The sequence below is a fragment of the Xyrauchen texanus genome, chromosome 27, assembly GCF_025860055.1.
Source record: "Xyrauchen texanus isolate HMW12.3.18 chromosome 27, RBS_HiC_50CHRs, whole genome shotgun sequence".
Classification (NCBI taxonomy): domain Eukaryota; kingdom Metazoa; phylum Chordata; class Actinopteri; order Cypriniformes; family Catostomidae; genus Xyrauchen; species Xyrauchen texanus.
The window spans coordinates 22,104,408-22,130,126 of NC_068302.1; the positions used below are offsets into that span (position 1 = coordinate 22,104,408).

Genomic DNA, 25,719 nt, shown 5'->3' on the forward strand with positions numbered 1-25,719 from the left:
GATGCTTCTGTTAGCCAATTGCGAGGCTCGACGTCACTGTGAGTGTGCAGGCGAGTATAAAGACAAAACCGCGCTACTTTGGACCCTTACTGCTGTGTTGGCGGAGACACGTAACGCGTCTGCACTCAACGGAGCTCAAAACGTTTTGGTGTTTTCCCACCGAAAAAAATCTTATACATTTTCTCAAAAACCCTTCTCCTCGAAGACTAAGACAAAATGGTAAGTAGGACTCTCCCTGGCAGAATCTGGCTATTTGCAATATTCACTTTTCACAGTAAAGGCCAGAAATGTCCTTTCCAACCCATCTAGATTAATTATTTAAAGTATCAGTCTTTTAACATTTTTTCTCTGTGGTTTATCTGAACCGCTAACTTGTGGTAATCTAAAATTGGCCATAATTTAAGTGACATTATCCAAACTTTATAAGCATCTCTTCCGAATCTTTATATGCATATGAAATTGCCTGAAGTGTGTGTATATGTATATTTATATATACACACACATATATAATTTGTTTTTGGCGATATTGGAAAATAGGCACAATATGTTTTTGTCCGTACGGTATGTATGCATTATTGGAGTACAATGTGATCGGCGCGCACTGGACAGATGCTGCGGGTGAGGAATTCGCGGAATCCCGCAGCGGAGGCCCCCTTCAGGCGCCTGGTCCGGTGGGAGCGCGAGGCTGGGGGATGGGGAAATGGTTGACGTCACTCTTTAACCTTTTCTAAACAGTTTTAAACTTTTTCTCACAAAAAACAGCCACTCTTTTAACGTACTGTTACATATTGTATTTTGTCGTTGCTTTGCTGAATAACTTTTTTTCACCATTGTGCCAGAGTTCAGATTACTGACTCCTTCCTGTCGCCCATTTTGCGATAAAACGTTAAATGTCCGAGTCTCAGAGAGTCCGTTCTCTTAAGTCACTTATCACACTGTTAACTTAAAGTCCTTGGTTATTTATAAAACTATAGAATCTGATCTTGAACGAAGTCTTTCTCAATAGTCTGGTTTGATTTAACTGTCCTCCAAATCTACCAAAAATCTTCAGAACTTTCTTTTGTGATTTAATCTGAAGGGTAATTTTATAAAATGCCTCGATACTTTGACATGCGGGAACTTCAGGTCAAGGACGTTAAATGTGTGGTGTAATCAATTCCTGATAAATATGGCGTTAAAGTAATTTCCTTTTATTTTCGTGCAATGATTTTTTTCTTTATACACATATGTCCGTCTACAGAACTGGTTATTTACCGGATGTATGTTTTATATTCTTTAGTCGTCTTCACATCTGCTCGCCAACTCACTAATTGCAGGTATCTGAAACAGAGTTTTACAAGTTTGGGCGGTTCCTATTGCTCTCTAGTCCAACCTTTCAACTTCAGTTAGTGATTTGAAAACCTGAAGTTATTATTTCAAGTTAAGCTGTATGAGACGGAAGTCAATTTCCACTTTAGTTTAGCCATATAAGGTTCAGAAATATATGGGGATTTTTCGAGCAACCATTGCACAGCACACCACGTGGATTCTCAGGGGCGGGTTTACTATTTCTGAGGCCCTAAGAAACCGACCAGGCCCCATTTGGAAAATTTCTGCTTAAATTACATAAAATGTATTTTTACATCATAATTTTAAATTCATCCTTTCAACCATTGTAGCCAAGTACATTCAAAATGTTTAATGAAATAAAATTTCGTTAAAGATAATTAATACATGTTTTTCCACAATCCAGTGATAAATTATATTTACCTACATATATTTTTACAAAACTACTTTTTCTTTTTTGTGAGCAAAACCTACTACTTCACCCAGTAACATTTTGGAATTCAGTTGTTATTTATTCATTTTCTAACCCAACAATTATTTACTGTTGTCCAGTTTGCCATTATAATATGATACAGTATTACTACTTTGAGGATTTGTTGTATACAATAGTAATATATTCCTGTATTATTTACTTTCACCTGGAGTTTATATTCTGATGCTGCAGCTGTATTTTATGTAAGCATCGTAGGCAACGTTCATAACGAACAATAAACATACAAGGCACGGCAACCCCTCAGCACATTCGAGCGGGGGTCATTGCTGTTTATCAATTGCTGAAACTTTGATTGTTGCAGAACAATATATTTATATTGGCCTATATATTTTTTTCCCTATAAATTAAAAACCCGAACCCTACTTGAACTCACCTGTACCAACCCTGGCGGCTTCTAATGTGAACCGCTCTAAGAGCGCTGACAACAGCGTATTCGCTAGGGCTGGGTATCGTTAAAAAAAATTCAATATCGATACCGTTACTTTGATACCTGTTCCTAAATTACACTCTTTTTTTTATTTTTTTAAATTCTAATTTCATGAAATACATTTTAACAAAATTACAAACATTACACATTACCTCAAAAAAAACTTTTGTTTTTATTTTTTCAGTTTGTTGATGTATTTTTACAGACTTAGACTCATGTTCTGAGCCTTCTGGTCTCCTCATGCCAGGGTCGGCAGGGCAGAGGGGAAAAAGAAACAGAAGAAAGCTAAACCGTTAATTCAGCCAACCCTAAGGAAAAGTACGGTTTAACAAGATAACTAGTTTAATGGGAGTTAAACTTGATCAGTTACTGTCAACCTTGAAGCATTTTTAGCATTGATTTAGCTAGCTATCTATAGCCATACATCAAAACAATATGTAACTAGGACTAGAATTTATAGGACTATGTCAACGTGCACAGAAACGTTAATTTAACAAGTACACAAGCATGTACCACTACAAGTTAGCCGATTTTGTTTGCTAAACGGTAACCTTACGTGTAGTGTCCCAGTCATATAGCCGCTGCATTTATCGGTAGTTTTGAAGGAAGCTCTGTGGCAGGACACTGAGAAGATGACTGCACCGGCTCGGTCTTCTTGCTGTCGAAGATGGAGCAACTTTCTGCTCTTAAGTTATTCTGTGCACTGTCAATTGCTTCATCAGATTTGTCATGTTGCCGGTCTTTGCAGCAATTATCTTGTTGCCAATATTGCATTGTGTGCTGTTGGAATCAAACCTGGTGAAATGTAGCCACACTTTTGATCTTTTCTACATCTAAGGGGTTTGGGACACATACACACTACAGCCTCATGTGTGAGCCGCATCTCTGGGCTTATCCGGCGTCAACTAATGTTTTTCCTTGATACCTAATCACAGCCAATCACCGGCATTGTAGATTCGGGCACATCTAGTATGCTACATGCTTATCACTGATTTTAACTAGATTAACCCTAAAGGTATCAAAGTTGGTACTGAACGACAAGACATTTTTTTGATACTCGATTGTTAGAAGCAATTCGGTTGGTGCCTAAAAAGTATCTAACTCGATACCCAGCTCTAGTATTCGCCAAGTCATAGGACCTGAATATCGGCTGATACCAAACAGTGGCCGATCAAGCGGAGCATCCCTACCTGTCACTGACTTCACTAGATGCATTTGCCTTTGCACTCGAGTATACTTTTTAAAGGCAATGCAATCGACTGGGCACAATCTGATCCAGAATACAGAGAAGCAAAGAATACCTGGGCGTTTAAGGCCAAAGTATACTTCGTATGAATGACGTAAATTTTGTCATCACCACAGTCCGCGTGAACTCCCCACGCAAGCTCCAGATTTTCTCGACATGTACGCAGTCCTCATCTGTGTGCCTGCCATTGACTGTATGAAAGAGCAGTCATAGTGCGCATGTTGAACGCTTTCGTATTTGCTTGCAGTCAGACGAGTATACTTTTGAAGGGCAACGCTGTCGACTGGGTGCGATCCGAGACGTAACGCACAAAAACGAAATATTCGCGGGCCAGACTATGAAATCATTCTCAAATTCCCATAAGAACTCTTTAATATCTTCAGCATGGGTAAAGTCTTGATGTCATGTACCCAGGTCTCAGGGTTCATGGCCCTGGAGTAGTGGTCGACCAATATATCGCAGAGGGCGATAAATCGGCCGATATTCTGACTTTTTTCATAATCAGACGATTTAATTTTTTTGAGGGTGCTGAAAATCACCTGCTTGCATGTGAAACATCTGTGACATGTAAACGACTAGTCACGGTTCGTTTTGTTGCGTGCCATCATGTACTACAATAATAGTGTAATTTATTACACTATTATGCAGCACAGTGTAATTTAAAAGTTCCGCATATCAGAGCTACGGCAGATGTGTTTGAGCTCATAATGTTAGTGTTTGCCTGTTTCATTCTCCCTCTCTCTCCTCAACAGCTCTCTGTAACTTTTAACTGTCTTGTCTAATGAGAAAAAGGCAAATGTCAATAAAACTAATATCATATACAGTCTGCAAATATGTGCGTATCTTGTTTAAACCGATGTAATAAACCAGCCTCAGAAATTCAGCAGATCCAGCATCCTGTGGAATGCTCATAAATCTTCCTCTGAAGCACGTATTCTAACAGTCTCTCCTCAACAGTTCCCTGAAACTTTTCTAATAAAGTTGATGAAAGGCAGACATCAATAAAGCTATTATACTGTATATCGGCTGCAAATATGCAGCCATCTCGTTAAAAAAAGATGTAATTCACAAAAATCCAGCATTTTCTTCCAGTCGAGCTCTTATCTAATATCCTCTGAAGCATGTATTCTTTCATTTATGATCCATGCCGTTTAAATTGTCACGAGATTAAGGCTTGCGGTGGATCCACATGAGCGCATCCATGCAACTTCAAGGCTGCATCCAAAACTAGGAAAATATTGTATATGGAGGTACGATAAAAATAAGGTGCTTTTCAAACTGTTCGGAGATCAGTTTCCCAAAGAGTTCTATTTCATTCCAAACAAATGTCAATTAAGCCATTAACTATTAGGCAGCAAGGTAACAAGTCAACTGCCTACATATTCGGATGCAGCCCAAGGAAAAAGCACTTCACGTGTGCTATGAGTAAAAGTCTTATTCACTATCACTGTATGTACAATTGGTTTGATTCAATGTTTGAATAAATGCGATTTGCTAATATGAACAATACCGTCCATGTTTGCTGGACTACTGTGCGAACTGTTATTTCCTGCTTCCTAATATATTAACAATTTCTTGATGTGCAAATAAACTACTCAAATTGTATAATTAAACAGAAATCAAAAGAAACTGCTATTTACCATTTAAAAATAAAATATTTAGTTTTTTTTCTAGTAAATCTAGTGCTAAATAATTATTTATTTGATGTTTATTTACTGGCCGATATCCAGATAAAGGGTGGCTGATAGGCCGATACAATGCAGATATATAAAATAATTTAATATTTTAGATAACGAACATAAAATCGCTAAAAGAAAATTTTAGCACTATATATTTTCTCAATTTCACACAAAAATGTGCCTTTTTGTACAAATGTTTTAAATGGTAGATGGCAGTTTCTTCTGATTTCTGTTTGGTCATGAAATTTTAGTAATTTATTTGCACATGAAGAAATTGTTAATATATTAGGAAAAAGGAAATAACAGCACACAGAGTAGTCCAGCAACCGTGGATGGCATATCCACGTTTGCAATCACATTTTCTAAAATACAGAATCAAACCAATAGCACATACAGTGCGTAGTGAAAAAGACATTTACTTACAGCACACTTGAAGCACTGTTACTTTTGAAGTTGCATTCACGCGCTCGTGTGGATCCAGCGTGTGCAGCAATCTCCTGACAGTTTAAAAGGCCTAGATCGCCTCCTTGGATTGTCACAGACTGACCGTCATGATTTGTGAATCAGAGGAACTTTTGATCCTGAAGTTTTGATTCAAGCTGATAGAATGCGAGCTTCAGAGGAAGATAATATATGAGCACTCGATGGGATGAAAACGCTGGATTTTCATGATGTTCCTGAATGACAACTTTTTAAACTGTATTATATAAGCAATTTTAATGAGACTGTGTTTAATGAGACAATTTTAATTGGCCGATTTATTGGCCTCTGCAATATCGGTCAACCACTAATTTACTATTAGCATTCTATCGGACATTAAAAAAAACATAAAAGTCGACCACTAGCCTGGAGCCAGTGGTTTGTAAGCAGCCATTTAAACCCTTTTCTTTTGTTTGTCTGTGTAGCGCGAGTGCATCTCCATCCACGTGGGCCAGGCAGGAGTGCAGATTGGCAATGCATGCTGGGAGTTGTATTGCCTGGAGCATGGCATCCAGCCTGATGGCAATATGCCGAGTGATAAGGTCGTTGGTAGTGTAGATGATTCCTTCAACACTTTCTTCAGTGAGACTGGATCTGGGAAGCATGTGCCGCGAGCTGTTTTTGTAGATCTAGAGCCTGCCGTCATTGGTAAGTGGTTTTGGTTTAACTAACAAGCATAGTGTATTCAAGGTTGTGTGTTTTATGACCCCAGCATTAGCCATCAAAATTGTGTACTGACAAATAACAGATTTGCACTCATGAGGTCTGCAAAGCACATTTTCCATTTTAAGTCTTTCAGGTGTAGCATCAAGCGCTCTTCAATATCTAACTTCTGTTTCAGATGAGGTGAGGAGTGGAACCTACAGACAACTGTTCCATCCAGAGCAACTCATCTCTGGAAAGGAAGATGCTGCTAATAACTATGCCAGAGGCCACTACACAGTTGGCAAGGAGATTATTGATATGGTCCTGGAGCGTGTCCGCAAACTTGTATGAAATTTGATCTTGGCATTTGTCTTTACCTCTATGAATTTGCTTTGTGCTACAGGTATTTTGATCAATATACTTTATATATAATGTTTTTCTGTTTCCCTCCCAATCTAGACTGATCAGTGTACAGGTCTCCAGGGTTTCTTGATTTTCCACAGTTTTGGTGGTGGTACTGGCTCTGGTTTTACATCTCTGCTGATGGAGCGTCTTTCTGTTGACTATGGAAAGAAGTCCAAGCTGGAGTTTGCCATTTATCCAGCTCCTCAGGTGTCTACTGCTGTGGTAGAGCCCTATAACTCTATCCTAACTACCCACACCACTCTGGAACACTCTGACTGTGCCTTCATGGTTGACAATGAGGCCATCTATGACATCTGCCGCCGAAATCTCGACATTGAGCGTCCCACCTACACCAATCTCAACCGCCTCATCGGTCAGATCGTGTCCTCCATCACCGCTTCACTGCGCTTTGATGGTGCTCTGAACGTCGATCTGACCGAGTTCCAGACCAACTTGGTGCCATATCCCAGAATTCACTTCCCCCTTGTCACTTACTCTCCCATCATCTCTGCTGAGAAGGCTTACCATGAGCAGCTGTCTGTGTCCGAGATCACTAGCGCCTGTTTTGAGCCGTCTAATCAGATGGTGAAGTGTGACCCCCGACATGGGAAGTACATGGCCTGCTGTATGCTTTACCGTGGTGACGTCGTACCCAAAGATGTGAATGCTGCGATTGCCAATATTAAGACCAAACGCTCAATCCAGTTTGTAGACTGGTGCCCTACTGGGTTCAAGGTAGAATGGAATGAAGCACTTGTGATATTTTTATTTTTGTTTTATAATTTAATAGTCTTATTACTTCTGACAGAACCACATTTGTTAACAATGTCTCCTCTCTCAACAGGTTGGCATCAATTACCAGCCACCTACAGTGGTGCCTGGTGGAGACCTGGCTAAGGTGCAGAGAGCTGTGTGCATGCTGAGCAACACCACAGCTATTGCTGAGGCTTGGGCCCGTCTGGACCACAAGTTTGATCTGATGTATGCCAAGCGGGCCTTCGTGCACTGGTATGTTGGAGAGGGTATGGAGGAGGGAGAGTTCTCAGAGGCCAGAGAGGATCTTGCTGCACTGGAGAAGGATTATGAGGAAGTGGGCACAGAGTCTGTGGAGGACGAAGAGGAGGGAGAGGAGTATTAAACCCTGCTGAGGGCAGGTGAAAGATGCTATAAGCTGCTGATGTGTGACTAGTTTTGAGCATTTGCCAATAATCAAGATGGGGATATAGCTTAAAGCACTTATTAGCAATTTTTGCCTCTCCATTGTCAAGCTGCCTTATTAATGCCCAAAGAATGGGAACCATACTCTGATGTTTGTGATGTGTTTTGTAGTCATGTTTCATTCTTTTCTGTACCTCTATTCTGTCTGATTTCAAAGAAATTAGTTCCCAAAGGCATTTTCGTCTGAAACATTTGTTTTGTAAGCTGTCTTTGTCACACAATCTATGTGTTGTAACTAATGCAGTTTCTCAATAAATTTGTCAAATGTCTCAACTTATTTTGTGTGTTTACTTGATGGCCATCACTGAGCAGTGTAAGGATACTCTACATAAATGGATTGTTTCAGCACTAAATGGTTGTCTTGGCAGTTAGTAACATCTCATCTATGTATTGACGTGCAGGCTAAAGCTTAATGTGAATAGGGGTACAACACCTCCTTCCCAGTGTCAAATATTTAAATTGACGAAGCTTTAGCCTTCAGAGCAAGCTAAATGATGCTCCAAATTGACTTAGTAATTCTGAGTTTAATGGCTAAACGATTAGAATTTTGCTTGTATCCATGATAATTATACCTTCTATCATGACTACCGGTAATTCACCAATATATTACATTAACTGACCTAGAGCTGTTAAGTGTATATATTGTGTATAATCTGACTCACTCAAAGAACAAGAGCCTAGAGGTTGTCTTTACTCACATACTATTTCTGGTCCCAACTTGAGTAGATGTATTGTGGACTGTTCCAGGCAAGAGGAGTTGCATTACATGTAGAATGGCCTATTCACGTTAAACAATTAGAATAAGGCACATCAATATTAAGGGCAAAACCTTTCAGTAGAACATTGGTTCAAATTTGACAAATGCTTAACAGGATACAGAATTATGTTTTTCCTCGAAGTTCTGCAGAGAGAAAATAAGGTCACAGAAGGTTTCTTCATGGTTCTGTTGCAAGCAATACCAAAAAAAGAACTTTCCATTTCCTCCTAAAACAACAACCCTACAGCACATTGCTGCCCCATCCCATTTTTGACAGATGGGATGGTGTTACTTTGGTGTTGGTTTGTGCAGATCATTGTTCTTTGGGCAAAAATCTAGGTTACATTGAGGCACTAAAATTTGAAGTGAATGGGGCCAATTTTTGGAGGTTTTAAAGGCAGATATGTGACACCACCGGCACAACACCAATATTTGCAATGCATAGGGGCACAACACAAATGGTTTGCATGGTGAGATGTTCAAGTGGGAACCCCCCTGGTCAGAGGAAATTAGGGCATAAATGTTTATATTGCATTGGTGGTTGCACCCCGTATGAAGATTATAGTTTTATAAAAGCACTTACATTAGTTCTTCTGTTAAAACTTTTGTATTATTTGAGATTTATAGTTGTTTAAATCATATATGGTTGTTTAAGGGTTTCTAGACTTACATAGTCATGGCAACAAAGTTGGATACAATTTTACACAGAAAATGTTATTAAGCGATTTGTCACACTAAAATCATGTTCACACGCATATTAAGTCTTGTGGCTATACTTTAGAATCAGAGTATTTTAACATTTACGGACTGGCCTCATTCACTTCCATTGTAAGTGCCTCACTTTAACCCAGATTTATGTTTTGTTTTTTAAAGAAAAGGAGGGACATGTCAAAAATTATTCTTTTTATTTAATTTTTTGGTAGGCTAATCAATAGATCTGAACCCAGAATGTTCCTTTTACATATTTAGTGTGATCAGTCAAAACAACTGGATGGAGGTTGGAGGTTTTTGAAACAAAGGGAGTGAACATTTATCAATAAAGAACTTTGCAGATATTCTGAGGTTATTTATTTCATTCTGTGGAGGAGGGAGAGGAGTATTAAACCCTGCTGAGGGCAGGTGAAAGATGCTATAAGCTGCTGATGTGAGACTAGATTTGACCATTTGCCAATAATCAAGATGGGGTTATAGCTTAAAGCACTTATTAGCAATTTTTGCCTCTCCATTGTCAAGCTGCCTTATTAATGCCCAAAAAAGGGAACCATACCCTGATGTTTGTGATGTGCTTTATACCTCAGTCACATTTAATTATTTTCTGTACCTCTATTCTGTCTGATTTCAATGAAATTAGTTCCCAAAGGCATTTTTGTCTGAAACATTTGTTTTGTAAGCTGTCTTTGTCACACAATCTATGTGTTGTAACTAATGCAGTTTCTCAATAAATTGTCAAATATCTCAATTATTTTATGTGTTTACTTAATGGCCATCACTGAGCAGTGTAAGGATACTCTACATAAATGGATTGTTTCAGCACTAAATGGTTGTCTTGGCAGTTAGAAACAGCTCATCTATGTATTAACGTGCAGGCTAAAGCTTAATGTGAATAGGGGTACAACACCACCTTCCCAGTGTTAAATAAGTTAATTGGTGATAAAGTAAAATTAGACAGAATTTCTTGACATAGTACATAATACATTGTTTTGCACCTATATTTCTGATCAAAATGTATTTTCATCCATCCATGTTAATTCTAACAACAAAGAAAGATGAGCGACGTATAATGTTTCCACATACAACAGGCATGTGTAGTGGCATTTCTACTGTGTGCTGAAATAATTAAAATCTTTTTCTAATAATTTATGATTTTGAAAAACAAAAATATAATGTTGACGCAATACCAAAGTTGACTTTAGTTTAACACCCATGCAATGCTCGACCAGAATGCATTTAAAGGGCGTACTACGACTCCCCTCCCCCTAGCAATCCGCCACATGTAGCTCCTGGAGAGAGCTATCAGTTAGCATCCCCTTCGTCTCTATGTGTATGGGCTCAGCTGGCGCAGGGTTCCAGAGAGCGAGCGAAATAGAGGCTGCCATTTTTGCTCATGGGCGCTCAGTTCCGGGATCGGATGTCACGTGACTGATCACTCGTCAATGGGAATAGAATGGGAAAATATAAATCAATTTCACGCTTTTAAGAGCCCTTCAAAAACAATCCGTCACCGGATGGCGATGTGCTACAATGTAATAGTTTGAATTGAAATGGTTCTTGTATTTTTTTTTTTATTTCGTCATAAAACACGGCTACTTTTGACTGTCTGTGGAGAAACATGCTTTTTGCCATCAGGTGGTGTAGTTCCAGCATCTACCAGCAGAGGCTAACAGGGACCTGCTTACCAGCCAATTCCCCCTCCCCGCTCTGTTTGTAAATTGACCAATCAGCAACCGCTCAGAGTCTATTTAAAGAAGAAGTCCCAACTGTCACCTGAACGTATCCATACGCAGAGGTAAACACTGGGGCAGAGCGCGAGACGAAGGGTTCAAGGAGCCCATGCTGTGTGAAAGTGAAACACAAAACCCCTGAATATCCTATGTAAAAAAACTATGGGACAATGAAACATTTGTTGATTAGTAGTAGTATATTGTGGGTTTTCACGCCAAGGTCTAAGACAAAAGTGCATTTGATTGACGTTAACCTTGAATTTGTAGAGCCCTTTGTATGATACATTACAGCTCTTTATCTTGATCTCTCTGTCGGTCTATTATAAAGTATAACCGACATTAAAGAAATAATGTTACTATTTGTAAAGGTGTCTTCTTCTCTATAAATAGCAAGTGTGCAAATGTAAAGGAATAACAATGGATACTTTCCTAACTGTTACCGTTATGCCTCGAACAGTCGGACAGAATAAACGGCAAATACCAGAGCCGATTTTTCCGTTTAAAATGTGTATATAAGGCTTGGATATAAGTGGACACGCTCTCTTCGTCTCTAGATTTTTGAGCGGATGTGGTGTCAGCCTAAGAGCAGTCACGTCACGGTGAGTGTATGTATGTGCGCGTGTGTGTGTTGATTGTTCGTGTTGTTCAAGTGTTAACCGGACTGGGGGAAGTAACTGACGGACAGACCTTGTTGCGGATCCCAGGAAGTTCTGTTCTCTTTCTCTACGCGACTCAATTCTGCTCTGCTCCGGAACCGGACCTGCAGGATGACCCAGCGGGGCCCGGCCGAGTTTACCCCGCCGCCGGAGTGCCCGGTGTTCGAGCCCACTTGGGAGGAATTTGCAGACCCGTTCGCGTTTATCAATAAAATCCGACCCATCGCTGAGAAAACTGGGATCTGCAAGGTTCGACCGCCGCCGGTGAGTGCTGCCTGCACGGTCTGAAGCGGACCGGCCGAACCGGTCCGGATCTGTGGAGTGATTCTGAGCTCGGTTTAAAGGGAAATGTCTGAACATGGCGGCGCAGTGACAGCGCTGCAGAACCGCTTTGTGTACAGCTATATTCGTGAAATTAGTCGAACTTCCGAACATCCGCCGGGTCTGTGCACGACCTACCTACCTGCATGACCCGGAATTCTGACCCATGAGCAAAATACGTGTGAGAAGATAGATGAGAGTGTCTCTGTGCCCCCTGCGTGAATTTTACGGCCTGGTTTGGTTTTATTAGCGGATTAAAAGTCAGGCTTACTTGCAGTTTAGTTCTCTGTTGGTCAGTTTTTATCGCTGATATAGAGATGTTATTAATCTATTCATATAAGTATGATGGTTTATATTTAATTATTACGACTGCTGTTGTTGATTCGGCGTCTTTTTTGATGATTTTAGAGTAGCATTCACCAGCACTCTCCATCATTTTATAACTAATCTATACAAAGGTTTATAAGGACTTCACTGTACCGAAGAGTTTAATGTCCTCAGATAAAGAAACTCATTAGGACTCAAGGGGATACCTGCCAATGCGGAAATAAACCTTTCCTTTCGTTTTCACCTTAGCACAATTACTTAATACATTTATAAAATAAGGTGATATTTTATGATTCTTATTTCGTTGCCTGTATTAGCTAAACATGTCAGTATCTTAATATAATGATTGGACATATCATATAGTTTTATTTTGTATTCTGGTAAATAAAATAAAAAAATCCATCCTGTGACAACAGTGGTTCTGTGCGGATCGGATTAATTAAACTATATAATTACCGTTAATGATCGGCGGTTTAATATAGTCTAGTTCACAGTGATCCAGTTCAGACAAGTGGGGTTAATCTGAATCCGAATTTTTTACTCCCGAACTAATCTGACCCAGTTTGGAGCGTTTCAGTGGTTCTGATGGTTTGTAATTGCTCTTTTAGTGACGATTAGTCGAGCCCAAGACACAAACATTTGGATTTCTCATCCCCGATCATCAATGTGTCGCTGTTTGGGTCTGATAACCCAGTTCTTTATATTATTTGTTTTCATATTTATGGACATTTGAAGAAATAATTTCTGTTTTAATGTCGAATAAAAGGAGATGGTCTTATTTATTGGCATTAATCTGAGTCCGTTTGTTAAGGTTTTGTATCTCATTGATCAATGGATCAGACAACTTGATGGTTCTGGTTCAGACTCGATTCAGGCTTGATTATAATCCGGCGTTTTATATAAATCTGTTGGACTTGCTGCTACGTGACGTGATACACGCATGAGGTCGCGGGTATATACATCGAACAACCGATGGATAACGGACGAACTGGATCCTGACACGTTTTAAATCACTTAAGACAGTGTGAAATGGTTCACAGATTCGGTTAGGCCCATATTCTGGTCCCGAAACCAATGTATGGATGAAGTCCCCTGGCCGGGTGCGTCCTCCATGTTGTGAATGAACCATCTGGCCATTTTGTGTCTTTCTGTAACTGTGCTTGCCTGAACAGCAAACAAGGAAATATTGTGTTAAATGGACATTATATGCACAAAACCCACCTTCAGTTCATAGATTGTGTAGCTGAGGTAGTTTTGGGATGCGTTGGGTCGATTCTTGTTTTTGTGGGAGCAGCAATCCGTATTATGTGTGTAAGCAATGATCTCCACCATCTCCTGTTGGGAACTGTTGGTAGTTCATTACATACGCAAATTATTATATATATTTTTTATTTGTTTATTTGTCTTTTTAAAATAATTATATGAACACTAAAAGATTTTGGTTGTTTTCTCAGCTGCATAATTACATTATTACATGATTATTACACATTGAGGCTCTAATTTGTGGTTTTGCAATTACTTTTGATTGGAATGATATTGAATCCTGAGGTTCTTTTTTCTTTGTGTGTGGCTAGGATAAGATAGCACTTTTTTTGGTCCCAAGAGGGAAATGCTGGCTTATTTTGGTGGCCGTCTGGTCTCTTTAATCAAACTATTATTTACATTATGTGGAGACAGGATTGTGTGTGCTTATGTTGTTCTGAACGCAGTTGTAAGCACTGCATTGCATGTGTTTATGTATGGCTGTGCATCCATCTGCTGGAGACAATGAAAATGCTCTAAACTGGGACTGAAAAGGATTTAATAGGCCAGTATAGGCTACCGAAAAGAACAAAAACCTCAGTTCCACCATTTGGCCTTCTACACCACACTGGTCTGTATGTTTGAATGAATGTGTGACTTTTAGCTCCCATAAGCCACTGTGTTAAGCAGGCACACATTCATGAGTGTCTTGACCACAAACCACAGGGTACTAGTCACATTTGAAGAGGGTCTCTACATCAATTTATTTCATTTACATTAATTAATAAAGACGATAATTTCTAATATGTGCCTTATGGGTTGATAATAGTGCAAATACGACTTTTCCCTGGTTCTCGATGTGTTTCCTAAAAAAACGGGCCAGCATACATAATTAATGCAGTGTATTTATATGCCATTTTAAGCCATAGTTCACCCCCAAAAAAAAATATTATCTGATTTACTCATCCTCATGCAATCCCAAATGTGTATGACTTTCTTCTGCTGAACAAAGATTTTTAGAAGAAAATCTCAGCTCTGTAGGTCCTCCCAATGCAAGTGAATGGTGAACAAAACTTTGAAGCTCTAATAGTCATGTAAAAGCAGTGTAAAAGTAATCCATAAGACTCCACAGGTTAAATCCACATCTTCAGAAGTGATATGATAGGTGGGGGTGAGAAACGGATCAATACTTAAGCACTGTTTTAATATAAATTATCTTCCCTGCCCAGTAGGTGGCAATATGCATGAAATAATGTGAATCGACAAAGAAAAAAAAAATATGTGGATGGGAAAGTTTTTATAGTAAAAAAGGACTTCAATGTCTATCTGTTTCTCTCACACACCTATCATATCTATTTTAAAGATATGGATTTAACAAATGGATTCCTATGGATTACTTTTATGCTCCCTTTATGTGCTTTTTGGACCTTCGAAGTTCTGGCCACCATTCACTTGCATTGTATGGACCTACAGAGCTGAAATATTTTTCTAAAATAAAAATGTTTCATGTGTGTACAGCAGAAGCTAGACGGTCATACACATCTGCAAAGGCATGAGGGTGAGTCAATTATGAGAGAATTGTCCTTTTTGAGTGAACTATCCCTTTATTGGTGTTCCTCTACCCTCAGTATGAGAAAGTCTTGTCTCTAAACAAAAGAAATGGTTGCTTTCTAATTAAAAGCCCCAAGTTTAAGTGTGTCTGTTTGTGTTAACATAATCACAAAGATAATCAAAATGAATTGGAATCCTAAACAATAAATGGTCTCATTGAGGAAGACCTTCTTGTTTTGTTCATTTTTGTCTTCCTGATCTCAGAGGTAATGAGCTATGGAAGCTCCGCTCAAGGACAGATTCTGTGGTTTGGATTCACTGTTGACGGGAGTGAAGTTTGTTTTTGTAAAACCTTGAATTGGACGAAAGGCACAAGAATGTAGAATATAATTCACAGTGGCCCACAGGGTTTGCTGTGTGTTTAGTTTGAGGTAACATTGCATATTAAAATGAAGTAAAAACTGAGATCAGTTAATTGAGTTTAAACTATTTGTATGTTTATTTTGTTTGTTTGTGTGTGTTTAGGAATGGCAACCTCCATTTGCATGTGATGTCGAGAGACTTCATTTTACTCCTCGAATCCAGAGACTCAATGAATTAGAGGTAAGCTTTGCTTGAGATGAGAAAGTGTGTGTGTGTGTGTGTGTGTGTGTGTGCCCACATTAAGGTCAATGGTCACTGTCTGGCATCCTTGTCAGCAAAATTTGGGTCTTTTGAGATGTCTGATATTAAATAACACCATTTCTGAGATACTTAATTATTAACATACTCCATTCATAACGTTGCTGATTCTTGTTTTTTGTTCTGTGTTCTGTATCCTCCCCCTTTCTGTCACTTTCACCCCTTTAAGGCTCAAACCAGAGTTAAACTCAACTTTTTGGACCAGATTGCAAAGTTTTGGGATCTACAAGGATGCACACTCAAAATTCCACACGTAGAGCGCAAGATACTCGATCTGTACCATCTCAATAAAGTGAGTGAGTCTGTAGGTCAGGATCTTACCTGATCCAAAAAGCATTTGAGTGTTATTAAGTTGTTACGTGTATATTATTTTAATATGGAGAGCTGAAACCGGTTACTCATCTCTGTGTGTGTCACGGAGTAATTATTGTAACCGCTGGATTCTTTATCATTGAATAAAAAAACAAAACAATGAATGTTTATTATCTTTTCAGAAGACGTAATCAGAGAAAATAGCACTCATGCCATTAACACACTCTCTCTGTACCTTTTTCTTGTTTTCTGTTTCTCAATTTGTCAGCTGGTTGCAGATGAGGGGGGGTTTGACATTGTTTGTAGAGAGAGGAGATGGACAAAGATCGCCATGACGATGGGTTTTGCCCCAGGCAAAGCCGTGGGGTCACACCTGAGAGCCCATTACGAGAGGGTCCTGCACCCCTACAACCTCTTCCAGTCAGGGGCAAACCTGCTGGTGAGTTTCACTTATAGACCTATCAGATTAGCATGCATAAAGCTTTCAGCTGGCATGCAGGAGTTCACAGCATATTTATGAATGACAATGTTCTGCCTTTGGGGTCTGGGCCTATAGGTTTAGCAGTATTTGTGCAGTATTGGGAATGAGTGTAAGGTTTGGTGGAGTATGCTGTGCTTTTGAATGCAGTGTCAGTGGTTAAGTGTGCTGATAAGTGTGTTCAAGCCACCTGTTATGTGATTGTTTGCTAATTGCAAATCTTCCTAGTGATATTGCTGTTTGCTACCAAATTAGGTGGCAATGGACTTCCTTAGTCTTTAGAGTATACGATCAATAAGGATTTTTCTAAGGCCGATACCAATATCTAGAAAGCAGGTAGGCCAATAGCCGATATAAATGCCTAAAAACATAATACAATTTAACAACAGCAAATCAGATGTAAACAGAATTTCTAATGTGAAACAAACACTTATTTTATGCAATATTTACTAAAATTATCTTTAACTTGAAAAGAAAAAAGCCTTGAAAACAGAAAGTTTTGACTATCCATTGACTAATCTATTGGTAGATTTTGAAACAAGTTAATGTAGTTGAATCGGCCTGGCCAATATATTGGTCTATCACTACTTTAGAAACAATATATTGTAATCAATAGAAAATTGCTCAATGAAAAAGCACAATTAAACAATAAAAAAACATAAACACCGTAATTACCCTGATTTTCATGTTTTTCTTCATACTGTAAGCGATTCTCTTGTCAGAAGAATACATCTATATGATTAATGGTGTTAAACCTTCTCTTGAGGCACTTAGACACAAATAATTTGATCTTATCCAAGAACATTGAACAGAAACATTATCCTGGAGCCATTGACTGAATGCTTGATATCTCTGTTAGAGATGCTGGTGACCTCTGACCTGAAGGTCACTGAAAATTTTTATGTAATGTTCGGTGCTCTTTTCTACATTAGGCTCCTGATCTCGCCGCCAAACTGATGAGTTTTGCGGCACCTCCTGGGCTGGAGGAGGTATGTTTAAACTTTCCCCATTACCTAATCAGAACATGTAACTCTGGACAAGATGTGATATCAATACGAGAACTGTGGAAATTAATGCTTCGTTAAGTTGTCGCTCTGACTCTTATTGTCATACTGTGCTCCTGCGGTCTGAAAATCACACCATTTATCTTTTTGATGTAAGGATTGGTTATTTAAATGTAATGGATGTATTTGTGGTATCTGACCTGATCAGCTTATTTTTCATGTTTGACACCGAAAATCTCTGTCTTCTGTTTCTTTAAACATTTTCATTGACTGCTTGTTTCCTTGTGTTATTTTAACCCAGTGTTTTGTTTTTTTGGTTGACAAATGTAAACGAGCTGGTGTTTCTGTGACAGACAGCATCTGACCTTTCCTGACCCCCCCCACACACACACACACAGAACCACCAACTGTCCTGCAGAGACACTGTTGCTTTCATTCTCCACCTACTACTCTCGTCTTTGTTTTCACTCTCTGCTTCTCGTGCTGCTTTTTCTGTTTTTTGTCTTTTTGAGATCTGCCGGATCCTTTCTTGCACCCCTCCCCCTCCTCCTCTCAGCCCACAGAGCTGTGACCTGCTTTCAGTTCACACTAATCTCTTACACCTCCAGCTGTTCTCTCTCCTCCTATACTCTCCCTCTATCTGTCTCTACATTAATATGTAATCTGATAGTGGAAGCAGGCATCATCCAGTTTAGATGATGTGTAACCAGGAGTGCTGAAGATTTCTGCCTGCATGCACTTAAAAACATGACAGTCTCATTAACAAGTTATTTACACATTAGCACTGATAATCTGTGGGGCTATGGACACTGATGATAGCTGTTTTGATTTAGATGTCATTTCTACAGTGTGAAATTTCAAAATGTTCTTGTTTCCACCCTGGAGAACCCTGATGTTACCTTTTCATTGGCTTAAAATTTTGAAATCTTTGAAATTTTGAAAGACAGGGCAGGAATCTTTAAATATAACTTTATATCCTCATTTCACATTGTATTTCCTCTTTAGTCTGAGATCAAGATTGAAGATAAGTGACTCCAGCCTTGTCTCCTTAGCAACCAAATTGGCCCGGTTGCTAGGGAGGGTCCTTGTGGTTGCTATATTGTGGTTCTCGCACTCGGTGGGGCGCGTGGTGAGTTGTGCATGGATGATAGTGCGTGCAGAATAGCGTGAAGCCTTCACACGCGATATGTCTCCACGGTAACGTGCTCAGCAAGTCACGTGAAAAGATGTGTGGATCGATGGTCTCAGATGTGGAGGCAATTTAGATTCGTCCTCCGCCACCCGGATTGAGGCATCACTATGCCACCACGAGGACTTGGAGCGCGTTTGGAAATTGGCATGCCAAATTGGGGAGAAAAGAGAAGAAAAAAAAAAGACTGAAGATGAAGTGTGCTATTTATATGCCACATTTGGCACCAAGCAAAATTGCAAAATTTGTCAGTTTCAAGCACACCCCCTGTCTTCCATAGTTGCCCCAAATAGGTAGTCCCACCCAAAACTCCACAACTCCATTGGTTGAGTCAATGGCTACCTTTACATGCACCTTCCCAATGCAATTAAAACGCGATCAAGGCAATACTGTGATTTTAAACTCTTGTTCATAATCACACATAATCATATTCAGAGAAATAAGCACAGTAAGATATGTGGAGAACTTTAAAAAAAAAAAAAATTTATCACTTTATTCAAGCGATTACTCAATCGCATTTCTTCCACTCTGACCAAAGTGCACTCTGACCAAAGTGCACCTGCGCCAGTGGTTCAGACGGATCATGTTATACTCAAGGACAGGTTCGAAAACATCACGAAACAGAAGAAGCTGCACTTGCTTCATGTGAAATGGCAGTTTCTTGCACTGTTTTCCAGCAGTGTTGCTCCCCCGCTGCAGAATCTACAGCCCCATGGCAAAAATAACAAATATTTTCCAGAGTTGTGAATGTCCTGTTGCAGTCTGAATTTAATATTGGTGAGATAAAAAGCCCATTTACCACAAAAAAATGGCAAGCAAACACATCTTTCAAATGAATTTGTCCACAAACAAATGACTCTTATGAATGATTCTTCATTGTGAATCAAAACAGACAGAGAAACCAGTATAGTTTGACAAACAAATGAATCAAATTGAATCAAAATGAATCAAATTTTCTCAAATGAAAATAAATAGACTCTCAAAAAGTATTTTAAGATACATATTTACAACCTGATGTTTTTTTTAATAATTATTCATTGATAATAAAAGCATTAAAACATCACATTTCTCAGTGAATAATCAAAGTATTGGCAAGTTGCATGTAAACGGGTGTAATAAGGTTAAAATGGGAAAGGAGGCGAGAGGAACCGGCTGAATGGTCAAAATAATATTTAATGAAACAAAAAGACAAACAACACAAATGCAAACATGGCTGTTGCATGTGGCTCTCTCTCTCCTGAACTGCCGCATTCCGCTTCACTTATCCCTCTCCTCGGCTAATTAGCCCAATTGGGAGCCGGGCGTGTGTAGTCACGGCTCGCCCCGCCCTCTTCCTTGTCACAACTGGATTGAAGAGGTTTTCCCAAATCATGTATCTTAATCTAATTATTCCTCATACTGTGATTATTGGAATAATCAGAGTATTTCTATATATGTAAACATAGCCAATATTGTTATGTGCAGCTCAGTCAGACTGCTCAAAGAATATTTGGTGGCGATAAAATTACACAATTCACCTTTTAAACTTATCATGTAACTATTTCAGAGTTAAAATACTTCTATCACCACTTAATATGCAGAGACGACTATAAGTAAGCCATAAGTGGCCTTGTCATATTCAGAAAGCTGTTTTCCATTCAGTGGTGCTAGTGTCATAGAAATGACATAATTCAACTTTAAGATTAATCCAAGAAGCCCAAAGATGTTCGTTGTATTTTGACATATTGTATATGCTTCATATGTAATTTTACCTGTCAGAGTTAAGGCCTTGTGTAGCCAATAGTTATGTTTGCATGTTTTTCTATAGTGTTTGCAGAAGCAATCACTGGATGATGTAAATGGCAAAGATAAGGAGTACAAACCTCACGACCTGCTGCAGAGGCAAAGCATTCACATTCAGCCCAGTGACACAAGCGCGCCTGCTAGAAGAGCCAAGAGGATGAAGGCAGAGGTGAACGCTAAGGAGCAAACACACACACACACAGCACTTGAGTGACACCCCTGTACTGTGAAGACTGTTTACATTTCGTTTTAATCCAATCGCAAATGTGCAATGCTAAATACAGGGTCCAAAGTGTCTGTGTTGTGATCTGATCACTAACCACATTCAGGTAGTAACCACTTTGCAGTGTAAACGTTTCTGATGAAATCATTGCACCAAAAAGGGCTTTTTAGCTTTATAAGAAAACCTTCCTATCAAAAAACTTGGAAAAGCAAAATGTGATCCAAAGCAATCCAAAGTAAGATGCATTTAAGAAGCATGGTAATACCAGGGGTGAACAAAAATCTTTCTTGGTTGACCACTTGTGATCAGATCACTTAAAACAGAGTAACAGGTGTAAATAGCGCAGTATAATGTTTCTTCACAATTTGTGCTTTTTTCTGTCAAATTTGTATATCAAGTCCTTTTTCAAATGTTCCATTCTGTGTATGACCCCATTTACACCTGGTATTAAGATGCATCTCGGTTGATCCGTTCACATGTGGTGATGTGAGACTCATTGCTATTTACACCTTGTCGCTTAAATGCGCCTCCTGTGACCACTTGTGTTCGGATTTTGAGGGAAGGGTCTCCGTTTCGTGACGACATCAATCACTATGTCAGTATTTTACTGCATGATATTAAAGCGCAACAAAGTCAAAAAAGACAAGGAAAGCACGCTGTTTTTCTTAGATGTGGTTGAAATTTAATCTAAGCATTAACGCAACGTCAAGCAGAATTATCCGTTATTTTAGTGAATTATCTGTTTTAAAGGAGCTTCAGGTGTTCATGCTTCTCATCTGTGTTGATATCAGACACGCTAAGATCTGTGAAGCTCTTGTAATTGTGTATCCACTTTTAAACATTGTCTGATCGGATGGTTATTTCCTTAAAAAGCCATTTGAAAATGGCAAAGTTTAAACTCTTATTTTAGTGCAGCGGTTGATTGACAGGTGAGGGTGTTGCTTCTCTACTGCCGGGACGCATTTAGGACGAATTAGCGTTTACACCTCAAATGTGATGTGGTCACATGCGCTTTTGACCACAATTGTGTGTGGTTTTTGTGATCCGATCACAAAATGTTTTAGACCCCGTTTAGACCTCTATTTAGTGCTGACCACATGCGAACGGATTACCCAAAACGCATCTTAATACAAGGGAAACGGGTTCTATAAGTTTGTATTTATAATGATTTGTGTTGATTGAACAGTTCTTAACTGTATTCTTGTTCTGTCTTTTTAGTCTGACTGTGTAAAGTCAGAGGGAGGTGAGGGGTGTGACAACAGGCTCAATCTCAGGAGGAGGATGGGTTCTTTCGTTGCCAAACCTGAACCAGGTGAGCAGCTTCTCAGACTAACACTGCCATGTCTCAAATCTTCAGTGTCCAATAAGATCTTAATATCTACAATAAATCAACCAATCCAAATATGTGATTAGTAATAATTTGTTAGTCAAATTAGGATCTTTACATATGTGTTTGTGCTTGTTGTAGAGGGGGAGATCCCCATACAGGTAAAGCAGGAACCTGTGGAGGTAAAACTGCTGAACCCTGAACTAGAGAAAAGCAAATCACGCTACAAGAAAAACTTCCCCCCTCCTCCAGTCAGCATAGTGAGTTTCCTCCTCCTCCTCTCATATTCAAATGTATGTTCTGCTGAGTTTTTCTGTCACATGTAAATCAGATGTTGTCAAAGCTCTGTGGACAAATTCTGTTGATTATAATGAGATGTAATAGACTCTATACACTTTTTTTAGACTGTACACAGACATAGACATTTCATAGGTAAATTTAGAGGAAAAAGTGTCTGATTCACTTAAAAATTACATTTACATGCTAATACCATGCTCTACCAATTGAGCTACAGGAACCATAGATTTGTTTATAGGCTTTGTTGTGTAATTATTTGCATTCCAAGGATTAGATGACACATGGGTTTAGGGCTGGGCAATAGGAGAATGTAATCAGATTTCAACCATATCTTTCAAATAGAATGTTGATTGCGACAGAAATAAACCGATGATGATCGACAATATGAAAAACCATATACCTGGGAAGTTGCCAAGTAATTATTAGTAGCCCAGTAGTTATCATGCACTTAATTGAATCAAATGATTAAACCTTTAAATAAATGATGGATTAAATAGGCTGCTTGCACGTGCGTCTATTATCACTGCCGACATGTTCTCTTAATAGCATGAAACATTTTCCATAGCGATTTATTACCTACTCTCTAGACTCAGACATGAACGGTAACAAATACGCTATGGCTTAGCAACTAGATAATAACAGCAAATACATTAGAAATGTCATTATTCAGAAAATACAATATTATTAAATGTAATTAAGGCAAAAATAATGAGAACATTGACTTTATTAAATGTTTTTATTCAAAAGCTATTTAAAACTCTTTGCTTTGTGACATCAACTTGTATTCATCACCCACTCCATAAATAATTTTTAATTTGAAGGCATGGAGTTAAACAAAAGTTATCTTTTGAAATAAAATGATGCCGTGCGTACAGGCCCCATTAAAGAACCTTACGATTTGCTTAGTTGTTTAAAGGGCACCTATTATGGCATTTAAAATGTTCCTAATATTGTTTTGGGAGTCCCCAACAACAGTTTTACATGCATGCAATGACAAAAAACACTTTTGTTGTCTTATAATATACATTTATGTTTACCTGATTTGCTCACCGACTCCCAAATGATTCGTTCAACGACTCATTTTTCCAAACCCCTCCTTTGCTTGACGCTAATCTGCGGAGATTGGTCAGATGACCCAGTCAGTCGTGATTGGTATACTCTGTGCAGAGATTGTCGGAAACGGAACGCCCATCACCGCTTTGTAGTAAAAAAATCTAAATCAGAGAAGGAATTTGAGTTGATTTATGTTAGCGATCATAGCCCAAAGTTCGGTGGTAAACACCCAATCAGTTATTGTTTGCGTTAGCCCAATGCATAAACATATTGGTAAAGCACTGCATTACTACAAGTTATTGCTCTGTTCTTTATGACAACTCCAATAACATCGACAAACATTTCACATATTTCAAAAAAATTGACATTGGAGACCTAGAAGCTGCGCTGAGCGTAACTTACACAACACACACAAATACTTATTAAGCATGCTAAAAAACACATAAAAGCAACAATTATTAATAATACTTACAGGTTGTGATTCGGAGGAGGAAGCTGATCCAAATAAACTTGGTACTGAACCTTCCTTCAGTATCAACCGGCTCGCGAATCCACACTTGAAAGCATTCATGTTCGTAAAGCAATCGTCATTAAAATGACGTGAACACAGCACAAGGTTCGGGCTATACTTGTGTGGTATAGTTGTAAATATAAACTCTAGCCACTGATTCTTCACATGCTCGTCCCTGGGACGTGAAAAAAAGGTCACTTTTGATATGCACTTCAGAAAACAGCGTCTTGTTGTCGACATGATGTTTTCAAGTTTTCCCTGGTGTCTGCTCGCGCAATGAGTGGGCGCGGCCAATTTGATAATTTTTCGTCTTGACGTCACAATGAAAAGGAAAATGACTCGTTGGAAAAACGATTCATTTCATTGACTCAAGAGTCGACTCCTACTTTTGAGAGACAATAACTTTTTTTACGGTGAACTTTCATATATAAAACTTTGCAGGATGTTTTTGTTCACTTAAATCTATGTTACACACTACATGAAAGGTAATTTTCTAAATTCCATAATAGGTGCCCTTTAAAGCACTCTTTAGTAGTTTTTCACCATAAAAATAGTAATGGAAGCTGGCATGGCATAAACTTTAACTAACTAACTAAAGGCAGTATTAACAGCATTTAGGTAACTACATGTACATAATATGGGTTAGGGTTAGGTTTGGATTAGTATCTAGTTATTACTATATTTGTTGTAATTATATAGTACTTAAATATACTGTATAACAGTACTGTAAATAAAAGTGCTTCTGGAAAACTGGTGTTTTCTATTCGTTTATGCGCAGACTGTGAAGTAAACAAACATTTACTTAGCCGTTTTATGAAAGAAATTATGTGGCTTGTATGGATTTTTCTAAAGGTGATTTATTTATTTTTCTATTATTATTATTAGTAATAGGAATTTTCCACCTGTTGTCATAGACTGATACTTGCGTCACGGCAAATTGGGATGGTGGACGATGTTGGAGACGGTAAATTTTTGGCTTTGTGGAAATGTTTTTGTATGATTTTTGTACCACTTCGTTATTTGAATTGCTTTTTAGTTTCATTTGAAGTGTAATTTGAATTTAGAAATATCTTTTGGATTAAGTTCGGGGCAGTGGTGGCTCAGTGGTTGAGGCTCAGGGTTACTGACCAGAAGGTTGGGGTTCAAGCCCCAGCACCACCAAGATGCCACTGTTGGGCCCTTGAGCAAGGCACTTAACTCCAGGTTGCTCCGGGGGGAATGTCCCTGCAATAAGTGCACTGTAAGTCGCTTTGGATAAAAAGCGTCTGCCAAATGCATAAATGTTAATGTAAATGTAAGTTTTCCATGTTTCAATAAATTAACCTAACCTGGAAGGCAGACACTCAAACAATTGTTGAATAAAACTGCTATTCAAGGATGTCTTATTACATAAAGTACAGCCAAACATTTTTGCGACCTCATCTTACGCAGGTTTTTAGTATGTAAAACAAACATATTCACCTTTTCCAAGGTTAAAGCATTGTGGAATGGAAAAACTGTGAACAACTGAAAACCCATTCCGACTCCTTATCACAGACACACACAAGAACTTTTGAATTTATGAGACAAAGCGAAGAATGTTAACCCAGTTCTGCTTGGTGCATGTTTTAATATTTTTATGTTTTGTTTTTGTTTTGTAATATATTTT

At 38.7% G+C, this 25,719-nt stretch overlaps 2 protein-coding genes across 3 annotated transcripts in view; both read left to right on the top strand.

Moving 5' to 3' along the window:
• Positions 1–66: 66 nt before the first annotated feature.
• Positions 67–8,201, top strand: tuba5 (tubulin alpha 5). The gene is made up of 5 exons (XM_052093930.1): positions 67–219; positions 6,077–6,299; positions 6,493–6,641; positions 6,756–7,436; positions 7,546–8,201. The coding sequence occupies exons 1-5, from the start codon at positions 217–219 to the stop codon at positions 7,837–7,839; spliced, it is 1,350 nt and encodes a 449-aa protein (XP_051949890.1). The 5' UTR covers positions 67–216; the 3' UTR covers positions 7,840–8,201.
• A 3,521-nt stretch (positions 8,202–11,722) lies between these two features.
• The window catches only part of LOC127620847 (lysine-specific demethylase 5B-B), a 30,830-nt gene continuing 16,833 nt past the window's right edge, over positions 11,723–25,719 (top strand). The window contains exons 1-8 of one of the 2 annotated variants that reach the window (XM_052094112.1): positions 11,723–12,037; positions 15,740–15,817; positions 16,065–16,187; positions 16,476–16,646; positions 17,618–17,674; positions 20,686–20,829; positions 22,102–22,195; positions 22,352–22,470. In XM_052094112.1, coding sequence (XP_051950072.1) covers positions 11,885–12,037; positions 15,740–15,817; positions 16,065–16,187; positions 16,476–16,646; positions 17,618–17,674; positions 20,686–20,829; positions 22,102–22,195; positions 22,352–22,470 — 939 coding nt within the window. In that variant the 5' untranslated portion in view covers positions 11,723–11,884. The remainder of the gene's footprint in view (positions 12,038–15,739; positions 15,818–16,064; positions 16,188–16,475; positions 16,647–17,617; positions 17,675–20,685; positions 20,830–22,101; positions 22,196–22,351; positions 22,471–25,719) is intronic. The other variant, XM_052094113.1, reaches the window with a different exon arrangement.

What these genes read in the sequence shown, in the direction of transcription:
- tuba5 (XM_052093930.1), top strand. An exon ending in TCTAGAGCCTGCCGTCATTG is followed by an intron (nt 6,300 to 6,492) that starts GTAAGTGGTTTT and finishes CTTCTGTTTCAG; the next exon opens with ATGAGGTGAGGAGTGGAACC. An exon ending in TGGAGCGTGTCCGCAAACTT is followed by an intron (nt 6,642 to 6,755) that starts GTATGAAATTTG and finishes CTCCCAATCTAG; the next exon opens with ACTGATCAGTGTACAGGTCT.